Raw genomic sequence first — 19,099 nt, 5'->3', positions numbered from 1 at the left:
CGTAAATTGAAGCAGATGCAACATGAGGTATGACTGTATTGGAAACACTTTTTCACAAGTTGTTCTATTTTCTGACTCTAGACATTCCCCTTCTTCCAAAAACATCCCAATTGGTTGGAATTTTACTGTGGTTTGGAGTCTTACTGTTCTGATGACACTATTGTGGATTTTATATGTGTACGGATATCTGTACTTAAAGGTTTTTGATAAGTAGTAAAAGTAGTGCATAGGTTGTTTGAACTTGGCTAATTTTTCATATATTATTTATTTATTTTTGTCTTGCATGGTAAGCCATGAAAGCTTAACCCTAAATATCATATGGCAAGAACATTTCTGTTCTATTTGGAAGGTTTTCCCCGTCATTGTCATTGGTTGGAATCCAAAGTGATAGCATTAATCAGGGTCTGATAGGAGATTTGGGTGCTCCTCTGTTTTTGGGACCACTGATTCTGATTGGTGAAGGAACCTCTATGCTCACAGCTGATGCAGTTCCTCTCAACAAATGTTACTGGAGTGGTGTAGGGCTTGGGGTGGGGCTTGACTATTTGTGGAAGAATGGAAGCCCTTTTGGGAATATGTGAAAAACATCCTAATCAGATGAAATCACAAGCAGGATTTGAAACATGAGTAGAGGAAGAAAAATGACAATATTTGAAATAAAAGAATATGTTTTAGGTGGAATGTCTGTTAGAATGTGGTATGTAGATGGGATGGGATTCAGAACAGCATGGAAGAAAAGGCGGGAAGTCAAAGTTTAAAGTGAAATGTAAAACAAACTTGAAAGCTGGAATTTAAAGATTATAAAGTTTGATATTAAAAAAAGTTTAATAAAAATCAGGTTCCATGCTCTAGTAAAGTATGAGTTGAGGAATATAGTCCTACTTCAAAAAGACATATTGTTTAGTAGTTAACATGCTATGCTTTTTTTATCTAGTTGAATAGCCAGAGTAGTTCACTATAGTAATTTCCTTCAGAGTAAAATGATTGGCCAACCCACAGTGCTCTGCTCCAGGAAAGTTTATGATAACTAAAGATATGAATAGTGTGTGTTTTCCCTCTGAGCCAGTCTGTTAAACTACTTCTGAGACTGGTAACGTCCTTTACTTCTATGTTTTTTATCAACTGATGCCAATAATTTAGCACATGGCCTGTTCTTTGAAAATGCTTGGTGAAACATCATGAACATACAGTAAATGAGACTTAATAAGAAAAATGGCATTTCATTTAGTTTAATTAGTTTAGTTTTTAGAGAAAGTCTCAGACAGTAAGGATTGCTTATCCTATTACTTACTCTGGAGTAGTTCCATTGAGAATGCATTGACAGCACTAGCCATCTGTTTAGTGCTGCATGTACAGACCCAATGCATCACTGGGAATTCAACACAGCATTATTCTGCACATAGAGGTTCCATTTCAATAGGTATCCCGATAGCTCTATTGCTGAAAGATGTCTGTCATTGTCATCATCTTCATCATCCATTTTTTGTAACATACCTACTTTTCATTCTACAAATTCAGTTGAATATTAAAAACACAAATCTTGCACATTAACAACTGTTCACAGTTGCTACTGCTCATTCAGATATGCTTGAACAATGAAGTACCATTGTAGATTCATTGCCCTGACAGGCGTGCCATTGTAGTCTACAAAATATTTTTAGTTATTCCAGGTTGAATTCAAGCCATGTACTTGCTTGCTTGTTTTACAGGTGCTAGCAGTATGGGGTCATTTCATTCTAAGATATTTTGGCATTGTCCACCAATAAGAAAAAATAGCTTTATTTCCTCCACTGAAGTGGTGCTTCTGATTTCTTAGTAAAGTGCCAAGAGAATGTCCTGTAGGAAATATTCTGTGTGAATGCACTCTTGGCAATGAAGTAGGAAAGCAGAGGCAGTCTTGTAAGAGTTTTCACTTGCTTTTCTTAACTTCAGTACTATGGAAAAGCGCCCTTTCTTGAACTCTACATTTTGTATGTCAGGGTACTAGAATGAAGGAAGAGAGGTTGTTGCTACAAAGAAATTTCAAAGAAAGTTTGATGCTGAATAAGATCAGAAGTACAATGAAAGCTTGGAAGCTTAAATGCTTTGGGAAAAGACAGAATAGACAAGGGCATCCAGAGAGAAACTGACAGAGAAACCACAAAAATACAAATAAAAAAGCTTGAAAGACTCCATCAGAGATGCATAAAAGGACTTATGTTCCTGAAGGAATTTCCACTGTACGCTTCCTTTATGCACTAGCACTTAGCAAAGCTGTTTTCTGTGTGTACCCTGAATTAACATATTATCATTGAGTTTTAAGCATTTTTATTTCTTCTTGCATAAATTGAGTAGGAAGCACTTAAAAAAATAATAATGGCCAAAATAAAGTACTACTTTTTCTTTTCTTTTCAGACGCTTCCTTTAAAATTGCTAGAGGTCACGGCCCTGAAATAGGGGATTGAGATTGCGCTTCCTCACCTGGCTTTGTGGTCTTTTAGTTTGTTTACTTTTCAGCACAGGTGTTGCATGTATCTACCAATTTTCTTTTAAGCAAGCCCGAGATATGCTTCTGAATACCATTTGTTGAAAACTACAGGAGGGGAGTATGCACTTGTGCTCATGTTCTGCTCTCTTGTTTCCCACAAGCATCTGATTGGCCACTGTGAGAACAGAATGCTGGGCAAGATGGGTCATTGGCCAGATCCAGCTGGCTGCTATTATGTTCTTACGATGCTATTTGTGATTTTGTGATAAATTTTGGTGGTGAATTTGGACTGGAGTGCTGGTTCACTCAGAAGTTAATTGATTTGAGCATCTTTGGTGGATTTTTAGTTCATTATTATGCTACTTTTCAATGTTGTAGTGATGACTTACGGGTACATTTCAACAGGAGTGTTAGGAGTTTTTGACACGATCTACGTAGGTTGTAAATATTTGGTGACCATATGTGACTTGAATATAGAAGACATGTAATATGGCTTTTAGAATATGTTCTTTTAATATTTACATTTATTATGTCTTCTGTGCTCACTGATATTGTTCAGTGATGCATTTAAGAAAATGTTCTTTTGTTGTATTCCAAATGGGAATCAACAGCTGGCAAAACTGATTATTAATGATAAGCAATAAAACTAGCTGTGCATGAAGTTGTGCTGTATGCACAAATAAATACTGAGAAACTAATTTTATCTTAATTACTTACAGTTACAAACAGTTCTTAATGTTATAACAATAGGAGATTTGTAAGTATTTGGAAGTAGGCAGTGTGTCACTTCTCAATCAGTAGTGAACAATTGAAGGAAATGGGTTCAAAGAATAATTCCAGCACCTTATAGATTTATATAGGAGGAAAGGATATATAGGTGTGGTGTTGTGAAGTGATTTGAGTATAATATGAGAGATGAGTTTTTAAAAACCCACCTTCACTGAACTGAGCAACCATAGATAAGCTTTATTATTCTACTTTGGTACTACCTCTTCTGTATAATATTGGTGCAGTCAAAGTTGTCTGTATTACAGGGTTGTTTCAAGCATGGGACGGCTTTTGAATGCATAGGAAAAGCCCTATATAAATACTGACCCATAACTATAATAATGAAGAAGAAGGTGTAGTATGGTAAGGGAATTGCACATAAACCTGCACTGTATATTTCTGATTGTTCATAAACGGCTTCCAGTAGCTTCTGTGTGTTGATTTGCCTTTCAAAGGCATTGAGTCACAAATGGTATATAGGTAGCATTGTTCCAGTATAGAGGTAACTGGCATGGTATCCTCCGATGTTTTGATCTACAGCTCCCATCGTTCCTGATGATTCACGTGAAGCTGGGGCTGATGGGATTTGTAGTCCAAAAATCTTGTGGGCATCATATTGGCTACCCTGTTTGAGTAAGATAAACCTGGGAATCTGCACCCCCCTGCGTCTCAGTGAATCTGCACCCATATTCATGTATATTGTTTTGTTTTTCTACATACATTCAATAGTGGCATCCAATAGAAGCCTACACAAAGAACACACACCTTTCTCTTTTTTTTAGTTACAGCAGCATTCACTGGAGATTTGTGAGCACTGAACAGTTCTTCTATATGCTTGGAACTCATGTCATGTGAGCAAATCAGTTACTGAGTTGTTAGAATATTAAAAGGCACTTATTAGGTGGGTTGTGGTAAGAGATGCATTTTTATAATTTTAAGAAAAATAATTGGTTGGAGTGGATTCATGCATCTATTACATCAGACTGCCTTGGCATCTTGGAAATGTTTGCTCCCTGTCAGATCTGGACTCCTATGATGGATACGTTTTCTGGAAAAGGTCGGCCATGGCAGCAGTGTTCACTCATCTGAAAAACAAAAAGGTCAAAGTACTTGGGTGGCAGGTAAAGTAAAGCTAGAAGGCGGGCGTTGAATACTAGTATAAGGGCCTCATAATCAGAGTCTCTTAATTTTATTTGGACCTGTTCCGTGCATTAACATTGGCAGTTCATTTATTTTGTCCGCTGCAAAAATGTCAACCTTATTAAGCACTATGTGGTTATTTGGGATTCTATCCACTTCATTTCACTTTTTTAATTGGACAAAATCAAGTATTACTACCTCCTTTCATCACAGGTCCTAGCATTAAATTGCTGACCACTGCTGAAGTATCTGGAATCTGACATATGCCTAAAATAATTAAGCAGCATAGCCTTTCGAAAATAGAAGGCAAGTGGTTTTGTTTTGCTCAAATCATTGTTAACCACTAGAAATTAATTGAACCTACCTTATCTTGGTTATTTTATGTTAAACTGTATTAATTGCTAATTGCTACTACAAAGTGGCAATCATTTTTAATACAATCATACAATATTTTTCATAGATTTAAAAAATACCAAATAACACGCATAACAAAAAATGTCACACTTATTATCTATATTTATTTATTTATTATTTTCATTATAGTTGGTTCTATTCTTTCAAGCAAAAATCCTGGTTAAATCAATACAGGCATATCTAACATAATAAGCTTTCCATGTTCTTGATTCATAATGTATTGCACAGCCAAAAGAAAGAAGGGGGATGCCTTAAAAATTTGGGGGAACGGATGTTGTGCTGTGCCCATGTTGTTGGTTTCAGTGCTGACTACATCTCTCAGTAGTTTCTAGTATTATACGATATGAGATTCTTCTGAAATCACCAGTAAAGGGTAGGTCTTGGGGACACTGTGCTCCAGTGGTTCTTTTCTGCCTAGTGATTCCAGAAGGTGTTGCAAGGGAACCTCTGCCTGGCCCATAGCATTTGTGCACTGGGGTTCTGCAAGATTCCATATCCCATGCTATCTAATGCTGAAAGATGTGCTAGGGAAAAAATGTAGACAATGCCCAGCTCTGCTTACCTAAACCAGGTAAAGTAGTGAAAGTTCTGAACAGGTGCCTTGACTCAGTAATGGGCTGGCCAAGAGCCAGTAACTTGAAGCTAGACCAGATGAGAACTATGTTGGTGGGTTGCAAAAAACATTGTATTAATTAATACTTAGCCTGTTTCTATAGGATTTGACCCTTCCAGAAAGATCAGGTCTGCAGTTTGGGTGTGCTTTTTAGATCCAAATCTGCACTTGCATGTTCAAGTGGCATCTGTAGCCTAAAAGCACTTTCATTGGTTAGCTAGCAGGAGCTCTTCTGAATTAACTTGATCTTGCCATGATTACTCTGCTTTGATAACATCAAGGTTTATTGATAATAATTTTTATTTTTCAATTACAATCCAGTAATAGCCTCATTATAACAATACCAATTTATAATACAATTATTAATACCAATCGTTCAAATACTGAATTTTATAATTTCAATAAAGTGGGCCCCCCACGTGCCAGATTTAATAAATTGATTATTTGGTTAATTTCTGCATTCCAAAATCTTATTGATTTCCATTCCATTTCAGTCATAATAATAATCCCTTCTACAACAACTACAATATTAATAACTTCTATTTGTGTTGACACATTAAATCATTTCTAAAGGTACAAGTGAGGAACTCAAACTATATCCTTGTTCTTCCTGTGTGTGGCAATTATTCTGTCCATGGTGTTTCTTCTTGTCCTTGTAAGATGTTATATCTCTCATTCCCCTGGTTGTTGCTGTTATCCATCATGCCTTGGGCGGAGCTGGTATCCCATTGTTCCAGAAATTTCTCCATCGCTCCGTCCCATGCTTAATTGTTTTACAACTTTAACATTAGCTGCAAAAGTCACTCTGTCCCAATAAATAACCTGTTTTCACCATTTTTCCTCTCAGTCTGGGAAGAAGAGCGGTCTGTCGAACTGCAGATGACTCAATAAAGAACCTTATCAGTTCCTTGGCAGTTAACAGACTCCTTTCATCCTTCCTTCCAACTGAAGATATATGAACAATTATACTTCCAATTAAATTAAATTCCAAGTCCTCTTAGCGTTATTGAGTTCGCTCCATAAATAATAAAGGATGGGGAAGAGTCAGCTCTAAGTTTCCATTGTAAACCTTTTGCAAAATAGAGCTTACCTCCCCTTTTCCTTTTTTTACACCCATGGTTCCAGTTGATGTTATATTCCATATTTATAATCCAATTTCTTCCATCCTTGCTTGTACAAATATGATTTGAACTAGCATTCAGAGGAGGGTCGCCAAATCATAAATGTAGAGAAGAAAACTTTAAATAAAGAAATCAGAGGCTGCCCTCCCCCCACCGTCTTTTGCACTGAATGAAGTCTTCTCTCAAGTTCAAACCTTAAAGTCCTTGAAGTTGATTTTGTTCTGCGGTTTGTGATCACATCTCTTCTAGCACGTTCCTGTACCTTAGTCCAATTAAGCTCTAATTAACAGGAGAACCTCTGCTTCTTAATGGCGGTGTTGGAGGCTTTTCGGCAGGCGAAGTGCTTTTGCACTCAGCGCCTCCCTGCCCCCTGCATTCCACGCCAGAGCAAGAGCCAGGTACCGGGATGAAAGGGAAGTGAAGCCCATTCCCCATCCCACCCCAATCCCTGGGGGGAATTTGCAAGGATAATTACCTCCAATCATCCTTGTTTTTCCTTCGCCAACAATCTCCCGCTATCGTGGGGTCTGTCTCTATTAAGGCAAAGCAGAACCGGAAGCCGATTACATCAAAGTTTAAAGTACTGCAGTCTTATGTCCAGGACTGCCTCTGAAGACTGTCCAGAAATTTTCCACTCGTACAGAACATAGCCACCAGGTCATTATGTAGGGCTCTTAGGGCTGAGTATATCTCTCCAGTGTTTAAGGACTTGCACTACCTGCCAGTTTGTCTCTAGGCACAATTCAAACAGCTGTTTTTAACCTTTAAAGCCAGCCACGGACTAGGGTATGTTAAGGACTGCCTGTTCCTATACAACTCTCCGTGTGTGTGTGTGTGTGTGTGTGTGTGTGCTCATGTGCTGTTCCATCTGCTTACACTTTTTGCTGCTAAGTTAGGTAGCCAGGCAGGCAGACCCTTTTCTGGGATTGCAACTAGACTGTGAAATCACCTCCCCAGTTTCATTTGGCAGCCACTCACTGTATTATTTAGGTGCCAGTTAAAAAAGAAAACCTTTTATTTACCAAGTCCTTTGGCAGCATTTAAAATTATCTCTCCCTCTGTGGATTTTGGTATTTTCTACAATTTTATAGTTTTGTTCATTCTGTTTCAGTTACACTGTGGAGGTTTAGCACACACCCCCCCCACCCCCCTTCAGGCACACTAGGTGCTTTATGTTTAGTCAGAAAAGTGAGATAAAGCTGTATTGGGACAATATGCGAGCTTGCAGATCTTGATGTATTTAATCAGTGTAACTTTCTTAAAAACACATCTTTGTGAATATGCTTCAAAAGTTCCAATATTCCCCATTCCTTTTAAATGCAATTGTATGATACTGGGGGGCAGAAGTGGGAGAGAGTGCAAATGACCTTCTTGCTATAATGGGCAATGATTCTTGGGGTAGAATGGGTCTTCCATATGGTAGCTTTAATAGTACTTAAATTAAGAGCAATGGAAACATTACAGATATAAGCCCTTAAAAAATTACCAGCTATAATTTCTACCAATTGGACATTATGTGTTATGAAATAAATGATTTTTAGTTTGGAATGCAAAGTTAAATGAATGCAAAATTAAGAAACAGATGGTGGAGAATTATTATGGTTTGTTTTACTCCTGGGTGAGGGCATCGTGTGTGGTTGTAAAAATGTCATTACACTTCAGAAACCAGGAAGCAAATAGAATTTGCAGTTGTGCACATCTGTTTTGGGACATAGTTAAAGGATTGAAGAATCAATGTTTTCAAATATTTATCAAAACTATACAATTTACTCAACAGTTAATTGCTTCAGCTAAGAATCATGCTTAATGTACTGTGGAATTCAGTACAGAAAGTTGGCAAATGTGTTTAGTCCCCCCAGGAAATGCTGAATAAGGCTAGTCTTAATACATGTTGAAAGCTCATGCAGCAATTAAGTTATTTAAATTTTTAAGTTGTAAAATAAAGAAATGGAAAATAATTGAAAAATAATAGAGAGTGTGGAAAGAAGTCCCAGTGTGTCCTCTCCTTCTTTATCCATTTGTAGATCTAAAATATAACAAAATGCTTGAGAAAAATAATATACAGGCACACCTTGTTTTATTCCACTTCACATTATTGTGCTTTGTGGATATTGCTCCTTATGAGGATGCTGGTGCAGCCTGGCCCCCCACTGCCCCTCTTCTGGCCACGGGAGTGGAGCTGGCTGGGATTCCCCCCCCCCCCCCGCTGCCCCTGCAGCCAGTGGGGCCTGGCTTAATATAATACAGTATAGTATAGTGTGAACTTAAAAGTGTGGCTTGCTTTATTGTGATACTCACTTTATTGCAGTGATCTGGCACTGAACCTGCAATATCTCTGAGGTATGCCTGTTCTGTGGAAGAATTTGTTTGACTAATGTGGTCAAGCTGAGCAGCAGACAGATTAAATTTTACGTAGATTTTAATAGGTTAGAAATTACAATAATGTTTTAACATTTGCTGCCTTATTGCTTTATATGGGTGCAATATAGACAAATTAGCTGTAAGAGTTGGCTTATGGCAAATCAGTACTGTTTGGAGAGAACCCAATTTAGCATTAAGGTCCTGACTTGGAGAATAGGAAAAAGGTACGCAAAAGGCATTTATAATAGAGAATAAGGGAAGTCACCACAAAGGCATAGGTAAGGGAATTTTTCCTCTCTAGAAGACACCTGCTATGTATTAGTTATATCCAGCAGCCAGAAGCTCTCTTTGTAATTAAGAACTTCTTTTGGGATCACTCAACCCCTTTCCCCTTTCACTATGGACTTCCATGACATCAGATGAATAACTTTTGCATTGTGAAGAATCATATGACATCCTGAGTTCCTATCACATTCCGCTTAAGCTCTTTCCTTCGTTCTAGCTTGAATAAAAAGAAAGAATGATCTCTGCCTCTGTTTCTTCTTCGCTCAGGTGCCTTTTTTATTTTTTCGTTTTCCTTCATGACAGAAATTGAAGCGCCAGCTCCTCCATCTTGGGGAAAATGGCAAAGCTAGGAAAAAAGGGAAAGAGTAATCAGGCTACAATTGCTCTATTTTTGGTTCTCTCGACTGATCTATGGAAACTTATTTAATTAAGCAATGGCAGAATTGTATCTACTTATTCCTGTGGGTTACCATGAGTCAACAGTCTGATGTTGCAGCATAAAAGGTAATGCTATTCTAGACTCTATCAACAAAGGTATAGTTCAAGGGAATTAATAGTCCCGCTCTATTTTGCCTTGATCAGACCAGTCCTGGAGTACTGTGTCCAGTTCTGTGCCACACAGTTTGGGAAGGATAGTGATAAGCTGAAATGGCAACCAAGATATGATAAAGGGTATGGAAACCAAGCCTTATGAGGAATGGTTGAGGGAGTTGGGTCTGTTTAACCTGGATAAGAGCAGACTGAGAGGAGATATGATAGCCATCATCAAATATCTAAAGGGCTGTCGCATGGAAGATGGAGCAATCTTGTTTTCTCCTGCTCTGGAGGGTAAGACCTGAGCCAATGTATTCAAGTTACAAGGAAGGAGATTTCAATTAAACCTCAGGAAGAGCATTCTGACAGTAAGAGCTGTTAGATATTAGAATGGACTCTCCTTCCTTAGGTTTTTTTTTTTTTTAAAGCAGAGGCTGGATGGCCATTTGTCACATATGATCTAGTTGAGATTCCTGCACTTCAGGGGGCTGGACTAGATGACCCTTGGGGTCACCACCAACTCCACAATTATATGATTCTAAGTAGAAGGAAAGATAGAATGCATAGCTGGAACAAAATGTGTGAAACAGCCAGGAAACCAGGAAGAAACTGAAAGAAAGATATGGGAGAAAATAGGCCATTGTTAGCTATATGGAAGATATGGGTGCTGGGTCTTAATTTTCTAGTTAGTTCAGTAGCACTAAGCAGAATATTTATCCAAGACAAATAACAAAAAAAAACCTGTTCTCTACTAACCATGGAAAAATGCTTGTTCTGAGAGCTTGCTTTCTTGATCGTGCAAAACAAAGTTTTGTTCTGCAAAATAAAGTTTTGTTCTGCAAAATAAAGATGCTAAGAGGCATCTTTAGCCAATCTCAAATGCCCTACCTGCGGCTGCTTTAAATTCCATTCAGTCAGTTGTGCAGTGTGCTTTGACATTTCCTGATTTTTTTCCCTTCAAAAAATGTCCTTATGAAATATTTCTGTGCTTCAGAATTGCAGTGGTAGCTTTTATGTAACACACCTTTAAAAACATTTTAATCGTGTGCTGTTTGAACTCTTCTTTGTTAAAGGTCAGGCAGAGTTACAATAACAACATACTTGAGCTCCTTGGATCATAATTTCTAGTCTCGTTTGTAGCAAAACAGTGCTTCTGCTGCAGGGGAAAAAATAAGCCTTCCAGTCAGCAGCTGTTGTAAAACTTCCCTGTGGGGATTTACTACTTCTGAGTGCTTTATCACTTGTGTATGGTTTAAACAAATGCTGATTTCCTTAGTGTTTTTTTCCCTTATTCAGATTTCATAAACCACATTGTTTATAAAAGTGGTTTTCTTGCTAAGTTTCCAAATGCTTCTAATTGCCGACATGGTTTTTTACCATGTGTTGTTAGGGTTCAGTTCAATGCCTTTCATTTCCCACCCTCCTCTATTTCTCTGCATAGCATTGTAAATCAACACGTGTGAGGCATTTTTCAGTTTCTCAAGTTTATCCAGATTGTTCTCATTTCTGAAAATCTAATTTAATGCAATCCCCTTGCGTAAAATTTGGCTGATAACTTGAGGAGGAAACAGTGTGAAGTTGAGGGGGTCAGTGCTGCTAACTTGATTGCCCAATGGAGTTAAAAGACTGTCAAACAAATAAGTAAGTAGGTTAGAAAAGTTATATGCGTTTGTAATTATTGTACGTTTTAAAAACAGGAACTCCTTTTAAATTTGCTGTGTGCGTTTTTTAAAATAATGGGAACCATATACGTTGGAAATTTGGGGTAAAAAATTCCAATATCCACAGTGCAGTTGTATTTGTATATGATGCATATTGAATATGGCCACCTACAGCATTTTAAATGGAAATGTAACAAATAATATCAATAATATCAATTTTATTTTCACTGGAATATTTTCAGTGGCTGTCCCTAGACATTGAAATTCCCTGCCCAGAGTAATCTGTCTTGCTCCTGTCTTATTGGTCTTCTATCAAGTGTGAAAACCTTCCTTTTGGGAAAATATTTGGTTATTAGTGAACTTTAGCTGAAGGGCTTTTGATGCAGTACTTAAGATATTTTTCCTGGCTTATGTTTCTCTTTAATAGTAATGATTTTATGTGTCTTATTCTATTTTTTATTAGCCACTTTGAACCTTTTTTTTAAAAAAAAGGCTGTGATATAAACTTTAAATAAATATGTTGCTACACAGTTTAACTGCACTCTAACATACTAGACAAATTGTTGCTATGTACAGGTTGGATGTCAGTGGCTGAACATAGTAAGCCTTGATACATTATAGTGATTATATGATGAATTCAGCAAAATGGCAAGGTATTTTAATTGAGTTACGAAGTAGTGATTTCCAGACTGAAGTTGACCTTCCTAGGGAGACATGCTAATTTGTTATGGAAGATATGTTCTCAACTCAGATTATATTAGTAACTTAAAAAGTGGCACCATTTCAGTCTTCAGTTGTGGAGAGAATTCTGCTTATGAGAGATTAGGGCATAAGCTTTTCAGAAGCCATTGGCACATTGAGAGACAATGGCCTGCCATTAAAGCAGGAAGCCTTGAACTGAGGTTAATAGAGAGGTACAGGAAGTGGCAGCACCTCCCTGAAGGTTACTTCCTGCTTTTGCCTAATAATAATAATAATAATAATAACAACAACAACAACAACAACAACAACAACAATAATAATTTATTATTTGTACCCCGCCCATCTGGCTGGGTTTCCCCAGCCACTCTGGGCGGCTTCCAACAAAGATAAAAAATACACTAAAATGTCACATGTTAAAAACTTCCCTGAACAGGGCTGCCTTCAGATGTCTTCTGAATGTCAGGTAGTTGTCTATCGCTTTGACATCTGATGGGAGGGCGTTCCACAGGGCGGCGCCACTACCGAGAAGGCCCTCTGCCTGGTTCCCTGTAACTTGGCCTCTCGTAGTGAGGGAACCGCCAGACGGCCCTCAGAGCTGGACCTCAGTGTCCGGGCTGAACGATGGTGGAGGAGACGCTCCTTCAGATATACTGGACCGAGGCCATTTAGGGCTTTAAAGGTCAGCACCAACACTTTGAATTGTGCCCAGAAACGTACTGGGAGCCAATGTAGGTCTTTCAAGACCGGTGTTATATGGTCTCGGCGGCCGCTCCCAGTCACCAGTCTAGCTGCCGCATTCTGGATTAGTTGTAGTTTCCGGGTCACCTTCAAAGGTAGCCCCACGTAGAGCGCATTGCAGTAGTCCAAGCGGGAGATAACCAGAGCATGTACCACTCTGACGAGACAGTCTGCAGGCAGATAGGGTCTCAGCCTACGTACCAGATGGAGCTGGTAAACAGCTGCCCTGGATATAGTTTTGACCTGTGCCTCCATGGACAGCTGTGAGTCCAAAATGACTCCCAGGCTGCGCACCTGGTCCTTCAGGGGCACAGTTATCCCATTCAGGACCAGGGAATCCTCCACACCTGCCCGCCTCCTGTCCCCCCAAAACAGTACTTCTGTCTTGTCAGGATTCAACCTCAATCTGTTAGCCGCCATCCATCCTCCAACCGCCTCCAGACACTCACACAGGACCTTCACCGCCTTCACTGGTTCTGATTTAAAAGAGAGGTAGAGCTGGGTATCATCCGCATACTGATGAACACCCAGCCCAAACCTCCTGATGATCTCTCCCAGTGGCTGCATGTAAATGTTGAAAAGCATGGGGGAGAGGACAGAACCCTGAGGCACCCCACAAGTGAGAGTCCAGGGGTCTGAACACTCATCCCCCACCACCACTTTCTGAACACGGCCCAGGAGGAAGGAGCGGAACCACTGTATGACAGTGCCCCCAGCTCCCAGCCCCTCAAGACGGTCCAGAAGGATGTTATGGTCGATGGTATCAAACGCCGCTGAGAGATCCAGCAGAACTAGGAAACAGCTCTCACCTTTGTCCCTAGCCCCGCCAGAGATCATCAACCAGTGCGACCAAGGCAGTTTCAGTCCCATGATGAGGCCTGAATCCCGACTGGAAGGGATCCAAATGGTCCACTTCTTCCAGGCGTGCCTGGAGTTGTTCAGCAACCACTCGCTCAATCACCTTGCCCAAGAATGGAAGATTTGAGACTGGGCAATAATTGGCCATCGTGGCCGCATCTAAAGATGGTTTTTTAAGAAGCGGTTTAATAACCGCCTCTTTCAGCGAGTCTGAGAAGGCTCCCTCACGGAGGGAAGCATTCACCACCCCACGAAGCCCATCGCCCAGTCCTTCCCGGCTAGCTTATATAAGCCAGGATGGGCAAGGATCCAGGAGACAGGTGGTTGGCTTCACTCGTCCAAGCAGCCTGTCCACATCCTCGGAGGTAACAGATTGGAATTGATCCCACACAACTTGACTAGACAGGACTCTAGCATTCTCCCGCCCTGGCCCTGCTCCCACGGTGGAGTCTACTTCTTCCTGAATCTGAGCGATTTTATCTGCAAAAAACTTTGCAAAATCATTGCAGGAGATCATGTGGCCCGTACTGGGCCCCGATGTCGCAGGTGGTTCCGCTAAATTGTGAACCACCTGAAAAAGTCTCCTGCTGCTGTTTTCTGCAGATGCAATAGAGGCGGCGAAGAAAGTCTTCTTCGCCATCGCTATCGCCACTTGGTAGGCTCGACATTGAGCTCTAACCTGTGTCTGGTCAGATTCGGAATGAGTTATCCGCCACCGGCGCTCTAGCCGTCTCAATGATTGTTTCATTGCCCTCAGATCCGTGGAAAACCACGGGGCTGTCCGGGCTCCATGCAATTGGAGAGGGCGCTTCGGAGCCAAACAGTCAATAGCCCTGGTTAACTCCACATTCCAGCGGGCCACCAGGGAATCGGCTGAAAGGCCATCAACATGGGATAAAGCATCCCCTACCACTCTCTGGAAACCATTTGGATCCATTAAGTGGAGGGGGCGGACCATCCGAATTGGTCCCACCTCCCTGCAGAGGGGATGGGTCGCAGAGAAGTCCAGTTGCACCAGGAAGTGATCTGACCATGGCACTTCCTTCGTTTCGCTTTTACTTAGTGTCAGATCACCAACATCCATAGAGGTAAACACCAGGTCCAAGGCATGTCCTCGGCTATGGGTTGGGCCAGACTTATTCAGGGACAGCCCCATGGAGGCCATGCTTTCCACGAAGTCCCGAGCGGCCCCTTGTAAAGTCGTGTCGGCATGGATGTTAAAATCCCCTAGGACAACCAAGCTAGGTGTCTCCAGGAGAACATCCGCCACGACCTGAAGCAGCTCGGGCAGGGAATCCTTGGTGCAGCGGGGAGGCCGGTACACCAAAAGGAATCCTGTACTGCCCCTATTGCCCAACTTCCAGAACATGCACTCGAAAAACTGGGTCTTCCCAATAGGACGCCTGGTGCAAACTAATGACTTCCTAAAAATCACTGCAACCTCCCCTCCCCGCCCACATGACCTGGGTTGTTGTGCGTAAGAGAAACCTGGTGGACAAGCGGCGGCAAGGGCAGGCCCATCTGCTTCATCCAACCAAGTCTCTGTTACACATGCCAGGTCAAGTCCTCCATCCATGATCAAGTCATGGATGGCAGTGGTCTTATGAATCATTGACCTGGCATTGCACAGCAGCACCTTCAGGTCATGTGGGTATCCCTTGCTGATTCTAGTATCCATCCAGTCAGGACCAGACCCGGAGGCAGGGATAGTCCTCAGACAACGACTAAACCTGCCTCCTCTGTAATGACATGGTCTGGTCTTAGCGTAACTCCTCCTCCTACCCGTGATCACTGGGATCGGTTGTCCCAGTGCATCCCCCCCTGTGGAACATGCCCCAGCCATTTTGTTGGCTGGGACCTACTCCCCGGCAGCCCTGACCCCTCCCCTTAAGAACAAAATAACACCTTAAAAAAAAAACAACACCAATAAATCAATACAACAAAAAACAGTAAAAATTACAAAAATGTAAAATCAAACAAATTCCCAGGCCCAATAAACATCCATCCCACCCCCACCCACCCCACATACAAAAAATTCAAAAGAAATTTTTAAAAAACATTTTAAAAGCACTCTGCACCCCTCCAGCAGTAACAGCAACTGTCCTAGTGAGGCCCGTCAGGCCCTGCCCTGGGCCAGGTGGTAAGCGGCAGGAAGGAGCAGGGCCCCCAGACACTCACACAGGAGAGTCCTCCTGGGCAGCAGAGCGCAGCAGTCCCTGTGAGGCTTCAGGCCCCGCCCTGGCCCAGGTAGATGGTAAGCGGCAAGAGCAGGGCCCCCAGACACTCACACAGGAGAGTCCTCCTGGGCAGCAGAGCGCAGCAGTCCCTGTGAGGCTTCAGGCCCCGCCCTGGCCCAGGTAGATGGTAAGCGGCAAGAGCAGGGCCCTCAGACACTCATACAGGAGAGTCCTGTGTGTGCATGCCACCAGGGTTGCAAGGAAATGTGCTTCCTTCTCTCCCAACTATCCCTATCCCTTGTGAGAGGAGTTGATGGCCCAGAGCTTCAGAATTGGCCAGGATCTAAGGCAAGGTCAGGACCCTGGACAAGGATCAAGGTGCTAATTCAGAGTTCAGTAGGTTCAGGACCACGGTTAGCACTCCTGCAGCTGAGGCAAATGGAGGAAGCTGTCTTGACACTGACCTAAGGGACTGCCAAAGCTTTTAAACATGTGTATGTTGAATTTTAAATTATACCATGTTGTTAGGTGCAGTACTTTATAGCAATCTGTAATGTGTGTTGCTCAGTTTATCTGTGTGCTGTATTCCAATTTGCTTTTGCTTTTCACTAATTAGACTTGGTCCTGCAGTGTGCCTAGGCATGCTGTTGTTGCAGACAGTAGAAATCCCATGGAGGAAAAGACTTGAATTCTGCAGTCTATTGCATATTATTCAATCTGTTAATTATTTCCTCACTTCATTTGCGTATGCCCAATAGTGGAAAAAAGATGATTTAATGGAAGATGGAAATATAATAGTCCCTATGCAAAGCATCTCTTGATCACTACAATTGAAATAATGTAAAATTTAAAATGTCTGGTCTAGATAGTAAAGTTTAATGCCCCCATACTGAGTGCTGTATCTGGACACTTAATGGATCAGTGCTTTTTTATGCAGCTGTTGACTTCTTCTAGGTAACAAGATTTCAAGCTATGGGGATTTATTTGGTCTTTACTAATACTCCAAGGAGTCGATGGTCCAGTCATTTGAAGCTACTTAACAAAGGGTACCTCCTTGATGTATAGGGGATGAAGTGCTGATTTTGGAATTTGTATACAGTATGAGAATTTCTGGTCTAGGACCACAACATCAGTTAATGGACTGCTTATTTTTAAAGGCTGCTATTCTTACTTGATTGTTGTGACTGACAGTATCTATCCTCAATTCCTAAGGAATAATCTTACAGCAGCAGAAGTTCAATGCTAAATTATCCTTCTGTGCTAGGTTAAATTTAAATTCCTATATCCCTGCATACCTGAAGAAGTACCTTCTGCATATTCCACACCAGCCGCTGAAGCTGGATAGGATAACTTTGTTTTGGATCCTCTATTTTCAGGAAGTTACAACAGTGAGGGCTTAGAGCAAGGCGTTCTTTATCGTTGCACTGATGTTGTGAAACTCCCTGATAAGGGAGAACAGTTTGGCACCTCCCTTTATTTTATTTTTTTCAGGGCAAGTGAAGACCTGGGCTCATTTGTCCTGGGCTATGGTGGCAGTTACATGTAATATCTGTAATTTGAATTACTTGCTATGAGTATGTCTTTAAAACATTTACTGTGTTCATCATTTATGACTGATTTGTGTGTGTTTAGATTGTTGTACGGTAATTAGGATACTATTAAAGGTATTGTGTTTGTAAATAATTTTAATTTTTAAAAAACCTGTTTGCTTCAAAGAATTAAAAACGTTGATTTCTCTTGCTTTTAAGGGTTGAAAACTCCAGACACCATAAACTGATGCATATAACACAAAATTAATAAATATATAATCAATGACAAAACGCAAATCTAGAAACAGAAGCTACATATGCTCCTTTTACTGACATGATACCCTTCAATCATGTTACAATGAAAAATGAAATGACCGAAACTATTTGTATCTGTAATGTTTTTTGAGATGGATAATGCAGTATCTTTTCTGATATATAATGGCATCACATTTTAAGTCATTCCTCATATTTTTCCACAGGTACAAGCATGCTAATGATTATTTAGGTAGTCTGTCATACTGTTATACAGATATATTCAGTGTAATGATATGTTCTGCTAATATATTCATAATTTTGCTTTCCATGGTACATTATTTTTCACCAGGAGAAATATACAACTTTTAGTATCTTCCAAGATCTATTTTATTAACTTGTGTACCAATCACAAAACCAGTAACAAGAAAAACTAGTAGATATTTAACATAATGAGCACATTGAACATGTTAAGAAAATGCCTACTCTACTTATATGTCTGATATAATTCGTATAGATGAAGTGAATAATTTATTTAATGGTTTGCTGTAATAAATTCATTTATGAATCACCATACACTATTTTGTTGTGAATTCCATGCTGTGAATTTTTTCTTAAAAGTTATGGCTGGGATAATGAAAGGGACTGAAAAATATATTGTGTTGAATAAATTGTACTGGAATATCTTCAGTCTGAAAACTCCACTGTTTGTGCATAGCATGGCCCTCTGAGTGGATTGTTCATTGTGCAAAACCAAAACCACTAGAGGTGTGTATTTCAGTGTGCCTACAGTAAATGGATTATTGGTTTTGAACAGGAAATACAAATCCCAATCTCCAGTAAACTCTGAGGTCTACTGGATGACTTGGACTAAGTCACTATCTGTTTTCCTAGCATAACTCACACAAAGATTGTGAGACTAAACCTAGGAAGTATTGAAAAACTCATAGCACAGAGAAAAATGCTATATTCCTGTGAACCTTCTGCCTAGTGGGATTGATTTTATACACAATACTAAATAGGTGCATGCTTTGTTTTTCAGCGATGTGCATATTGCAAGCACCTTGGAGCCACTATCAAATGCTGTGAAGAGAAATGCACCCAGATGTACCATTATCCATGTGCTGCTGGAGCAGGCACTTTTCAGGACTTTAATAATTTTTCCCTTCTTTGCCCAGACCACATTGACCAGGCTCCACAAAGATGTAAGTAGTAGTAGTGAGCTAAAGCTGCAGTTCATACTTATTGATGATCAGTACAAAATTCCTTTTTTTGTTACTGGATCCAGATTAATTCTTTATTGCTTACCTTTTATTCAACTATAATAAAAGGGAATTGGAGAAGAGAGTTATGTCCCAGCCTTTCCCAACTTCCAGTCTTTAGTTCTAGCTGCTCTGAGTAAGGTGAAGGGTTACAGTCAGGAAAGTGTCAGGAAATCCATTTCCCTCCTTTCCCAATCTGTAGCTCTTCAAACAAACT

The 19,099-nt window shown here is 40.5% G+C and overlaps 1 protein-coding gene across 9 annotated transcripts in view; it reads left to right on the top strand.

Moving 5' to 3' along the window:
- Window positions 1–19,099, top strand: part of KMT2C (lysine methyltransferase 2C) — a 144,541-nt gene that overhangs the window by 47,825 nt on the left and 77,617 nt on the right. For all 9 annotated transcript variants that reach the window (XM_053410551.1, XM_053410550.1, XM_053410544.1 and 6 more), the window contains exon 7: window positions 18,663–18,825. In XM_053410551.1, the coding sequence (XP_053266526.1) occupies window positions 18,663–18,825 (163 nt within the window). The remainder of the gene's footprint in view (window positions 1–18,662; window positions 18,826–19,099) is intronic.

This window comes from Podarcis raffonei, chromosome 12 (assembly GCF_027172205.1).
Source record: "Podarcis raffonei isolate rPodRaf1 chromosome 12, rPodRaf1.pri, whole genome shotgun sequence".
NCBI classification, from domain to species: Eukaryota; Metazoa; Chordata; class Lepidosauria; order Squamata; family Lacertidae; genus Podarcis; species Podarcis raffonei.
This window is presented reverse-complemented; position numbering and strand designations above follow the sequence as displayed.